The 12,948-nt window shown below is 38.9% G+C and overlaps 1 protein-coding gene across 1 annotated transcript in view; it reads left to right on the plus strand.

Moving 5' to 3' along the window:
- The first annotated feature begins 1,471 nt into the window (after positions 1–1,471).
- CSPP1 (centrosome and spindle pole associated protein 1) overlaps positions 1,472–12,948 on the plus strand; it is a 117,397-nt gene continuing 105,920 nt past the window's right edge. Inside the window, exons 1-2 of the mRNA XM_081817125.1 lie at positions 1,472–1,629; positions 9,155–9,263. Coding sequence (XP_081673251.1) covers positions 9,165–9,263 — 99 coding nt within the window. The 5' untranslated portion in view covers positions 1,472–1,629; positions 9,155–9,164. The remainder of the gene's footprint in view (positions 1,630–9,154; positions 9,264–12,948) is intronic.

A 12,948-nucleotide genomic window follows, 5' to 3' on the forward strand; every position in this document is an offset into this window, starting at 1 on the left:
AGATAAACATGGTATCCTAGTTTACTTCCAGATGAGTCACTGCACATGCATAAAATTCTGTGGCCTCTTGGTTTGGCACTACGCTTCTCTAGAGGGGAGTTCTCTGACATTCCAAGGAAGCTGTGGAAACTCGTGGGAGGCTACGATCGTGTCTTTTGTCGTGTTTGTAAAAATTAATATCTATATGAACTAGTTAGTGTTGCGAAATGACCAGTACCCGATTCTTAAAATTAGTTTACGGTTTAATCTTCAGCATAATATGAGCTATTAGTGTTCTGAAATGACCAGTACCCAATTCTTACAATTAGTTTACGGTTTAATCTTCAGCATACTCTGTGAAACCTCTTCCTGTCCCCGAGGCCAAATTAATCTCAGCAACTTTTCTACCAACAGTTAGTGCAATGCTTAATTATTTCACTTACTTGCTTGTTTTATTGCTTCCCCTCCATTCCCCAGCTAGATTCTAAGCTCCAAAACCTAGGAACCAGTTCTGTGTTCCTTGTTTTATCCCTAACACCTAACATAGATGTTCAATAACTTTTTTTTTTTTTGCCTGGAGTCGAGGAAGAAGGGGAAGAATAGCATCACAGCTCACCTCTCCAACTTCATCTTTAATCACCCCTAAACTTTGGATATGTGGTCAGCATTGCCTAAATACTCTCCGCTGGTGGTTGTGTTGTCTTGTTTTGGCCTGGGAGCTCAAGTTAATCTTTAAAAACACAGCTCAGTGATCTCTACCATGAAATCTTTCTTGACTTCCTCCGCTCTCCAGGAATGATTCCTTTCAGGTGTCTCTAAACGTCTGTAGGTGGTTCTATAACTGTTACATTAATAATGTATTTGTTTACTTGGAATTTTTTCTTTCCACTGTAATCTTTAGAGTTCAGGACACTGCTCTGAGTTGTGTCCTCCACTTCTAGTACGGTGTGTGGCAAATAGTTAAAATAAAAACATTAGAATGATCGAATCCACACCCCTGCCTGCAGTTTTGACATTAACTTCGGTTTGAAGAAAATTTTTTAAAACCCTCTTACAAAGTAATTTAGGATAAAGGATTCTTAGTTCCACTCTCTTGGGAAGCTAGAGATCTGTTTTCTAGTGGTGGCACATGGCCACTAAGTATTGGAGTGAACCGAGTATGTTGAAATTAGTAGTAAAAACCCAGGACAGAATGTTGACCAGACTTCTAGGAGAGGAGAAATACACAGGAGAGGTATGCCAACACTTTTTCTCTCACTGCCACCCCTACCCTTTTTTCTCTCCATGCCGGCTGGGGCTTGGAAGGTTTGGAGGGGCTAGAATCGATTTAGCTTGGGAATTACTTCCCATGGTTTAACAACAAACCAGGTGGCCGAGTATCCACCTACGTGTAGGCGAGCCTGCTTTGCGGCCTCCGGGGCGACAGGGGGCGTCCCGACCACGCAACCTTACCCCCGCGGCCGTAGTGGGGGCGGGGCCGCGTTCGTCCGTTGGGGAAGGGCGGGCGGAGGGCTCGGCTTAAGAGGCGGAGCAGGGCCGGTCGGTTTGTCACAGTGTTCCCGTGCTGGGCGGCCGTCGCCACTTCTTTGGCCCGCGAAGTTCTTCTCTTGGGCGCTGTGCGTCTTCCCCAACGCAAGCCCGCTCTCTTGAGTAAGCGTTAGTCCACCACTGGTGGGAAGCGGGCCTGGCGTGGTGTGGTCGGGGGGAGGTGGTGTCCCAGGGTTGGGTTCGCGGCCCCGGGGCAGGGGCGGGGGCTCCCTGGGTGTGGAGGTTTCACGGCGGCCACGCTGGCCGCGAAGCGGGACTTACGGGGTTGGGAGGGCGGGGGTTCTCTGCCGGGTGAGGTCTCTCGGATGCCGGGCTAGGGGCGGTGCCCAAGTTACAGGATTGAGGTCGAGGTCTCGGGGCTTCAGGGCTGGGGGCGGTATCCGAGGTACAGGATCCTGGTCCGGGCCTCGCAGCAGTTCGGCCGGGGGCGGTGCCTGGTTTCCGGGGACGAGGGTTCCAGGGGTCTCGCCGCTGCATGGCGGCTCGGGGGCGGTGCCCCGGTTACGCGGTCTGGACTTTGGGGCCCCGGCAGCCACAGCCGCCTTGGGTGCTGTGGAGACCCGGTTGCCTGACGACGCGTTGACGCTTCCTAACGGGGCCGCCACCCACAGCTCTGCCGCGTGCCTTCCCTCCCCAACAACCCGCTCTCCGCTGCTGGGCTAAGCCTCCTGGAGCAGTTTTCCTTTGCTTGGTGCTGGCTAATGGTTAACGTTTATTGCGTGTGCGCTCGGCGCGGTTCTGAGCGCTTTGCTTTGGAAGTGAAATTTATTTAATCACCACAGCCCTGTGAAGTCGGTGCTGTTAATACCCTGTTTTCCTTGAGCTCGAATCTCTCCTAATTGCCTTCCTGTTAACTGGGATTGGGATCCAATTTTCAGTAAATGTTAGCAGTGGGACTCATTTCTTGAAGTTGGCTCTCAGATTTTAGGATTCAAAAGTTTACCTTCATTTCCGGGAAGCAAACCAACACTTAGTTTCCAAAGACCTCGGAAAATGCCAAGAACATAATAGCAACCAATATAGGTTTGTAAAAAGCCATATATCCTCAGAGAGGTTCTGTTTTATATGAAAGAATGGCATGTCATGTTGACAAGAGGGAATCCCACGTAAACTAGTGGGATGCTGCTTTCTTTTCTGCATATTCTCACTAGGAGGACACGGACTCTGGTGGTTAAATAGCTGCTTAAAATCCTCCCCAGGGATGAAATTTTAGGTCTCCGTACAGATGACCTGAAACGGAGTGGGTGGTTTTAAATAGGATAAATTGAAACAGGATGGTTTCAGCACATTTTTACTCAAATGAAGTACTCAGATAAGTGTGATTTATTACAAACTTTGAGCAGATTTCAGATTATTCTTTTAACATTCTGACTTGCCTTCCCACTGCTATACAGAGTGTGAGGCAAAGGTGTTTGAGCAAGTGTTCTGGCAATTTTGCATGACCCAATGACCATCTAATTTATGCTAGTGTTATTCATCACCATTAATAATGTAAGCTGCTCAAGGACTTATCAGACTTTTATGTATTCACTCTATCTGTACCCTAACCCTCAACCTTCCTCTCTCCTCCCAGTTACTTGTTAACATTTAGAGGGATTTGTTCAAATTTGGGTGTGCCCATGGAAGCACAGTGATGATGTGGATGTCATCTGCCAGGAAAAAAAGATTAAGTACTTTTCATTTGGTGGAAAGATCTCTGGAAGGATGGGAAATGAGAAACATTGTTCTGGTTCACCTCCTCCCTTCTCTTCTAAGACTCTTTCAAAGGCTCCTCCCTGCATGCCATGGACATATGTTATCACTCTCTGCTATTCTGTCTTCAGCCCTGTTCTCCCACTCTAGGGTCTCTTTTTTCAAAGCAACCTTTTCTCCTATAGATGTAATCATTTAAAAAACCTACTAAACCTTCCCCCCAACCCCCACTCCTGTCGTGCACTCTATTCTGAATTCCAGATATACTCAAATTGTTTTCTTCATATTGCTGCTGGATCCTTTTTGGGTATTTCACATCAGTCCCTAACCCCAAGTTTGGCCAGATGTAGCCATGTGAAAAATAAACCCAACTAGTTGAACCACAGTAGTGTTCCTGGTGGTCTTTGGAGGGCATTGTCAAGAGAAAGCTTTTTAGTATCTTTGACTCTTCAATTTAAAGATACTACAGTCTAATCAGATAGTAGAACAAAATTAGAAATGATTAAATGCATACTTATATCTAATAAATCTGATATTTTAGTTATGGCATAATATACATACTACCATTGTTTAAAAATATTACTATGGTTATATAAAATCAGTTTTAGAATTTATAATGGTTGTTAAAGTGTTAGATTAAAGGGGAGCACCTGGGTGACTCGGTTAAATGTCAGACTCTTGATCTCAGCTCAAGTCTTAATCTCAGGGTCATGAGTTTGAGCCCCATGTTGGGCTCCATGCTGGGTGTGGAGCCTACTTTAAAAAAAGAAAAGAAAAAAGTTACACTAAAGGGAAATTTAAGTATCTATAAATTCAAGAGAGATCTTCCAAAATTTGTTTAATTAAATGAACATGTTAATTTAATAATTGTTAACAGTATTTTGTGGAGACCTTAGAGTGAGAGGCTTGTTACTTTTTGTTTTTTGGATAATGACATTTCTGCTTAAATTTTGTACAAAATTCTGTTTCAAATATGTATTATCCCATCATTATTTTTTATTTCTATTAGACATAAAATATTTAGGGAAATTAGGGGATTTTAAGAAGTGATTTTTTTTTTTTTAAACATGAAAACTACTGTATGCTGTTGAGCTGTCTTGAATTTTTACTAGGAAAAATCTTTTGTCACAATTAGCAAATTAAAAATGGCTTAACTATGTTAACTTTTGTTGGTTTGTAATATATTTTGTTAAAGCCCTATTTTAAAATCAGTGTTCTTTTTAGAAGTAAATAATAGAATGAAGTTCACATTATGTACTATTTAATTGATATAAATTTCAACTTTTTTTTTTTTTACAAGATTTTATTTGTTTATTTGACAGAGAGAGAGAGAGAGCACGAGCAGGGGGAGTGGCAGACAGAGGGAAAGGGAGAAGCAGGCTCCCCGCCGAGCAGGGAGCCTGATGTGGGCTCCATCCCAGGATCCTGGGATCATGACCAGAGCCAAAGGCAGACACTTAACCCACAGAGCCACCTAGGTGCCCCTCAACATTTTTTTTTTTAGAGGTTTTATTTATTTGACAGAGAAAAAGAGAAAGGGGGGAGAGAGGGAAGTAGGGGGAGAGTATGCATAAGGAGAGGGAGCAGCAGAGGGAGAGGAAGAAGCAGGCTGTCCGCTGAGCAGGGAGCTCAATGCAGGGCTCTCCATGCCAGGACCCTGGGATCATGACTTAAGCTGAAGGCAGACGCTTAACCGACTGAGTCACCCAGACGCCCCAGCATTTTTTTTTTTTTTTTTAGGTAAAGCTTACTTTTCTATATTTTTACAAGTTATTGTCCCACAAGTATTAAATTCTGTGGATGCTTTTTTTTTTCTTTAACTCTCTTGCATTTGAAATTGTTGACCGGTTCTTTCTTGTATCTCTTCTTTTCCTCCACAAATTATGTTGACTGTGTCTTCTTTATATCCTTTTAAATATTCCTTTCTATTTTTTCCAGCTTCTTCTGTAACCCCCTCAGGTGAACATTGCCCAACATTTAGTTCTGGGTCATCTTTTTTTTCCCTTTCCATGCTCATTTACCACGACTTAAACTATTATCTTTAACATAATCAACTCAAACATTTCTAATGTGGTCTTCTTCCTTGAATGTGTCTTGAATTTCTAAGTATCTGCTGGAAATTTCCATTAGCATATCTTACTAACTCCAACTTAACATATCTAAGCCAAAGCTTTCCAGGCTAGCCAGCTTCTTGTAACTTATTCTTGTTCAGGATTCCATCCACATTTAGTTTCTTGGACTTAAAACCTTTGTCATCAGTGACTCCTTCTTTCTTGCCACACATCTAATTAGTCACTGAGTTTCATGTTTTTGAAAAAAAAAATTAAAAAAAATTCCAAGTTCAATAAGGAAAGGATAGTTTAAAGAATGGTGTTAGAATAATTTTATATCCACATGGAAAAAAAATTAAACCTTGATGACTCTTGGCACCATTTGCAGAAATTAACTTGAAATGGATCATAGACTTAAATATAAAACTAGAAAACTAAAAATGTAGAAGAAAGTATCAGCAATTTTGGGTTAGGCAAAAATTTCCTACATAGGACACAAAAAGCACAAATGATTGAAAATTGATGAAAAATGAATGAATTAGTGAATGAATTAATTGGACTTGATACAAATTAAAAAGTTTTGCTCTTTAGAAGACATCATCACACAGATGTTTACAGCAGCTTTATTCATAGTTGCTAAAATCTAGAAGCAACCAAAAATTTGGAGTACAAGAATGGATAAATATACTGTGGTGCATCCAGACAATATAATAATACTCAGTGCTAAAAAGAAATGAGCTACAAAGACAAAAAGATAGGGAGGAACCTTGGATGCATAGAAGTGAAAGAAGCCAATCTGAATAGGTTACATACTGTATGATTCCAACTGTTTGACTGTCTGGAATAGGCAAAACTATGGAGGCAGTAAAAAGATCAGTGGTTGTCAAGGTTCAGAGCAGAGGGAGGAATGAATAGGTGGAGCACAGAGGATTTGGGGGACAGTGAAGCTATTATGTATGAAACTGTAATAGTAGATACATGTTATTATAACTATGTTTGAACCATAGAATGTGTAACACCAAAAGTGAACCATAATGTAAACTATGAACTTTGGGTGATAATGATGTATTAATGTATGTTCATCACTAGTAACAAATGTACCACTTTGGTGGGGGATGTTGATAATAGGGGAGGCTATGCATGTGTGAGGGGATGTATGGGAAATCTGTACCTTATGCTCAGTTGTGCTGCGAGCCTAAAACTGCTCTAAAAAATAGTCTTATTAAAGAAAGAAAACTTAAACCATACGCTAAGAGATAATATTTACAAAACATGTTAGATAAAGAACTGGTATCCAGTATATATAAAGACCTCTTACAATTAAATAATAAAACAATTTAATTTTAAAAATTGGCATAAGATATGAATAGACATTTTGCCAGTGGTTAAATACATGGATATATGAATGGCAGATAAACACAGAAAAAGATGCTCAATGTTATAGTCTTCAAAGAAACGCAAATTAAAACCACAATCAGATGAACCACGAGAGACCATGGACTCTGAGAAACAAACTGAGGGTTCTAGAGGGGAGGGGGGTGGGGGAATGGGTTAGCCTGGTGATGGGTATTAAAGAGAGCATGTTCTGCATGGAGCACTGGGTGTTATATGCAAACAATGAATCATGGAACACTACATCAAAACAAACAAACAAACCAGAAAAAAACCCACAATCAGATACTATTACATATCCAATGACTAAGGATCAAAATGGAATGACTAACATCCAAAAGACTGAAAATACTCAGGGTTGGTCAGGATGCACTGCTGGTTGCAATGTAAAATGGTCCAGCTATGTTATACTTAGAGGAACAGTTTTGCAGTTCCTCAAAATGTTAAACGTGTTACATATGACTCAGTAATTCCACTCCTAGGTACATGTCTAACAGAACTCAAAGCATATGTCCATGCAAAAACCTGTACACAAATGTTCATAGCAGCATTATTCATAAATAGCCCCCAAATAGAAACAATCCAAATGTCTAGTAATGGGTAAATAGGTAAACTGGTATTTCCATACAATGGAATACTGCTTAGCAATAAAAATACCCCCTACTTACTGATAGATGTAACTATAAGGATAAATCTCAAAAACATTTTTAAGTGAAAGAAGCCAGACTACATATTGTATGATCCAATTATATGAAATTTCTACATTAGTCAAAAACCATAGAGACAAAACAGATTGGTGGTTGCCTGAGGAGGGGAGGGTGGGAGTAAGGACTGACTACAAAAAGGCACATGGGAACTTCTTGGGGTCATAGAGGCATTAGAGAATGTGATTGTGGTGATAACTGCACAACTGTGAATTCACCAAAACTTAGGGAAATTGTTCAGTAAAGTGAGTAAATTTATGAATTTAAGAATTCCAGGCCTTATTGGAAAAAAAAAAAAGGAATTCATGAGTCCATACTGATAATAAGTTGATAAATACATCGGAGGAAGGAAGGGCTCATAGAATAGAATAAGTGCCAACTGGTAAATAAATATGCAGGGAGTGGTAGAATTGGAAAATTAGAATTTTGTAGCCATCTTGATTGAAAGATTGCATCAGTTAAGAATCACCAGTTGTTGCTAAATCCAGGAAATTTTGAGTGGAAGAAGTGTTTGCATGGTCTAAATGTATCTCCCTATGGGCTGATTATTAGTTACAAGGGAAAGTCGTGCAGAAATCAGACAGCATGTAGACCAGGCAATCAAAAATAATATCACTAATGAAGGGCAAAGGGACATGTGTGTCTCTAATTGTTGACACTTTGAAAGGACACATCACCATGTAAGTAGTATTTCACCTGAGAATGCATAAACGGAATTTAATTTATAAAGTTACAGTAGGCAAACCCCAAAAGGGGAAGTTCTGTTAGAAGTGTTGGTGTTAGGTGGGCCATATTGAAAAAACAATGTTATGAAAAACAAAGGAAGGTTGTGGAAATTTTCCAGATTGAAGGAGGCTAAAGACGCATAAAAAAGAATTGCAACACTTGACCTGGACTGGGTCTTGAGCTGGAGGGAGAGAAAAATAAGCTGTAAAGGGCACTGTCAGGTCATTTGACAAAATTGGAACATGGACAGTAGATTAGATATAAAAATCAGTGTTGCTGAAGTTGATAATTATATTGAAGTCTGTAGGAACAATCTAATTCTTAATACACTCTTAAGTGTTTAGGGGTAAATGTATGTAATTCACCCTCTGAAAAATTTTAGTTAAAATTTTTTTTTTTTTTAAAGATTTTATTTATTTATTTGACAGAGAGAGACACAGCAAGAGAGGGAACACAAGCAGGGGGAGGGGAAGAAGGAGAAGCAGGCTTCCCGCGGAGCGGGGAGCCCGATGCGGGGCTCGATCCCAGGACCCTGAGATCATGACCTGAGCCGAAGGCAGACGCTTAACGACTGAGCCATCCAGGCGCCCCTAGATAAAATTTTATGTGTAGAGAGAATGAACTTTGTGTGCACAAAGAACAAAGCAAGTTGTGCAAAATCTTAATAGGAAATAGGTAAAGAATATATGGGTGTTCATTGTACTGTTCTTATTGTAACTTTTTTTGTTTGAAATTACCTCCAAATAATTAAAGCACTTCTTTAAAAGTTTTTCTTTTTTTTTTGACTTATGAATCAAAGTGTGTGTGTGTGTGAGAGAGAGAGAGAGAGATGATGATGGTAGTTGTGCATATTCTTTTTTATTTCTTTTCAGATATTTAATATATGTCATAGGTTTTGGGGGTGGGTTGGGAGAGAAGCAAGCAGGAATATTTTGGTCAAGCTTATTTGAATTTCTCAGTTTGGTAAGTGAAATTGAATACTAAATGTGGGTAAGCTTGCGTGTTGTTAATTATCCTAAAAATACTGTGGTATAGCTGTGCTGATGGAAGTTTGTTTTTTAGTATCTGCAAAATGGCTGATAATTTGGATGAGTTTATTGAAGAGCGAAAAGCCAAACTGGCCAAAGACAAAGCAGAACTGGAAAGTGATCCACCTTACATGGAAATGAAGGTAAAGTTAATAATTTTCTTTCAACATGTTTCATTAAAATTGTCTCTGCAGATTAGCTTTGTGTAAATGCAAAACATCCTCTTCAGTGAGTGAGAATCTTCTGTTTCATACTTTTCTCTGGGTGTCGTGTCCCTCAGAGTCTGAGAGCCTGATTCTGGACAAGATTGCATTGATTTTGAATGTAGTTTTTCTGTTGTGGTGTTTTGTATCTCAGTTTCTTCTCTTTTATTAGGGTTTATAATAATAATTGCTGTGCTTCATAATATGATTAGGAGACTACTTCTAGTACAAGGAGCTCTCAGAATATGATAGGTATAAAAACATGTTCTCATATTCTATGTATTCTAAGTGAAAAGTACAACTTCAATAAATTCGTGTCTTAAATTTTTTTTTTAAATTTACAAAGTGATTTTATTGGAATAGTTTATTTTGGTATATTTGCTTTTCAGATTAGAATTTGTTCAAGTGTTTCTGAAAGCAATGTTTGAAAAAGCTTCCTTAAAGCTTTCCTAGTTTTGGTGAAAGAGTGATTAATCCATTTAGTAAATACTTATTGAGACTGCTAGGTACTATGTTAAGTTCTACTATAGCACTAATCTAGACAGACGGGGCACTTTCTCTCTTGAGCCCAATGTATTGATAATATATAGGATATAGATCAATCTTGTCCATCATATAGTCCATTTTAATCAGAGTCACCGTATATATTGGCTTGCCCAAGACAGTCCTGGTTTACCTATTGTCCAATGTTTCTTCTGGTTTAGCATTTGTCTTGGGCAAAGGTATGGGCATCTGGTTGACATGATAAATAATATGGTTACCCTCATTATGAGGGAATTTTACTTACATAGCTAACATTTATTGTGTGCTAATTATGGAAGAGACTTAGTCTTTTATTCTATTTTTTTAATTCCAGTATAATTAACATACAGTGTTATATTAGTTTCTGGTGTACGATGCAGTGATTCAGCAATTCTGTACATTACTCATTGCTCATCATTCTAAGTATACTCCTAATGCTTTCCACCCCCAGCCACCATCCCTCTGGCAACCACCAGTTTGTTCTCCAAATTTAAGGGCCTGTTTTTGATTGTCTTTTTTCTTTGTTTTGTTTCTTAAATTCCACATATGAGTAAAATCTCATGGTATTTGTCTTTCTCTGATTGACTTATTTCCCTTAGTATAATACCCTCTGGATTCATCCATGTTGTTGCAAATGGTGAGAGTTCATTCTTTTTTATGGCTGAGCAATACTCCATTGTGTATATATGTATGTGTGTATGTGTGTATATCTATGGATAAATGCTTGGGTTGCTTCCATATCTTGCTGTTGTAAATAATACTGCAATAAACATAGGGTTGCACATATCTTTTTGAATTGATGTTTTCATTTTCCTTGGGTAAAATATCCAGTAGTGGAAATACTGGATCATATGGTAATTTTTTTTTAAATTTTTTGAGGAATCTCCACCCTGATTTCCACAGTGGCTGCACCAGTCTTCATTCCCACCAAAAGTACATGAGGGTTCTTTTTTTTTTTTAAAGATTTTATTTATTTATTTGACACAGAGAAAGCACAAGTAGGCAGAGCAGCAGGCAGAGAGAGAGAGAGAAGCAGGCTCTCCACCGAGCAGGGAGCCGGATGCGGGGCTCGATCCCAGGACCCGGGGATCATGACCCGAGCCGAAGGCAGCCGCCCAACCGACTGAGCCACCCAGGCGCCCCGAGGGTTCTCTTTTCTCCATATCCTCACCAACACTTGTTTCTTGTGTTTTTGATTGTTGCCATTCTGACTGGTTAAGGTGATATCTCATTGTGGTTTTGATTTGCATTTCCCTAACGGTTAGTGATGGTGAACATCTTCTCATGTGTCTGTTGGCCATCTATAGGTCTTCTTTGGAAAAATGTGTATTCAGGTCCTTTACCCATTTTTAAATTGGGGTTTTGGTGGTGTATAAGTTCTTTGTATATTTTGGGTATTAACCTGTTATTGAATATATCATTTGCAAATATCTTTTCCCATTCAGTGGGTTGTTTGTTTTGTTGATGGTTTCCTTTGCTGGAGGAAGCTTTTTATTTTGATGTAGTCCCAATAGTTAAATTTTGCCAAAGGACACATACCTAGAAAAATCATAGTAAGGCCAGTGTCCAAGAGCTTATTGCTTATGTTTTCTTCTAGGAGTTTTATGGTTTCAGGCCTCACATTTAGGTCTTAATCTATTTTGAATTTATTTTTGTGTGTGGTGTAAGAAAGTAATCCAGTTTCATTCATTCGCATGTTGCTGTCTGGTTTCCCAACACCATTTGTTGAAGAGACCGTCTTTTTCCCACTGCGTATTCTTGTCTCTGCTGTTGCAGATTAATTGACCATATATGCTTGAGTTTATTTCTGGGCTTTCTATTCTGTTCCATTGATCTATGTCTATTTTTGTACCACAACCATACTATTTCAATGACTACAGCTTTGTAGTATATCTTAAAATCTGGGATTGTGGTACTTCCAGTTTTTTGGTTCTTTTTTAAGATTGCTTTGGCTACTTGGGGTCTTTTGCGGTTCCATACAAATTTTACAATTATTCTGTTTATGTGAAAAATGCTATTGGTGTTTTGATAGAAATTGCATTAAATCTGTAGATTGCTTTGGGTAGTATGGACATTTTAACAATGTTCTGCTAATCCATGAGCATGGAATATCTTTCCATTTGGGCATCTTTTTGAATTTGTTGAGACTTAATTTGTTGCCTAATATGTCATCTATTCTGGAGAATGTTTCATGTACACTTGAAAAGATTGTGTATTCTGCTGATTTAATAAGATGGAATGTTTCTGAATGTATCTGTTAGATCCACCTGTTAAATGTGTCATTTGAAGCCACTGTTTCCTTGTTGATTTTCTGTTTGGATGATCTATTTATTGTTGTATGTGGGTGTTACAATCTCCTGTTTACTACTATTACTACCAATACTATCATTACTATCAATAGTAGTATTGATTGGTACTTCCTTTATGTTAGTTAATAGCTGCTTTATGTATTTGGGTGCTCCCATGTTTACAATTGTAATGTCTCCTAGTTGAATTCTTCCCTTTATGATTGTGTAGTGTTCTTCTTTGCTTCTTGTTACAGTCTTTGTTTTAAAGTCTGTCTAATATAAGTATTGTTACCCCATCTTTCTTTTCACTTCCGTTTGCATGCTAAATGTTATTCTGTCCCTTCACTTTCTTTGATTTATCTATTATTTACTTATTTATTTAAAAAATTTTTTTATTAACACCTATATTATTTGTTTCAGGGGTACAGGTCTGTGATTCATCAGTCTTACACAATTCACAGCGCTCATCATAGTACATACCCTCCCCAGTGTCCATCACCCAGCCACCCCATCCCTCCCACACCCTCTACTCCAGCAACCCTCAGTTTGTTTCCTGAGATTAAGAGTCTCTTATGGTTTGTTTCCCTCTCTGGTTTCGTCTTGTTTCATTTTTCCCTCCCTTTCCCTATGGTGCTCTGTCTTGTTCTCAAGATCCTCATATCAGTGAGATCATATGATACTTATCTTTCTCTGATTGACTTATTTCACTTAGCATAATACCCTCTAGTTCCATCCACGTCATTGCAAATGGCGAGACTTCATTTTTTGATGGCTGCATAATACTCCATTGTGTGTGTGTGTGTGTGTGTGTGTGT

Source organism: Leptonychotes weddellii, chromosome 4 (genome assembly GCF_054177405.1).
Source record: "Leptonychotes weddellii isolate Sample4059 chromosome 4, ASM5417740v2, whole genome shotgun sequence".
NCBI classification, from domain to species: Eukaryota; Metazoa; Chordata; class Mammalia; order Carnivora; family Phocidae; genus Leptonychotes; species Leptonychotes weddellii.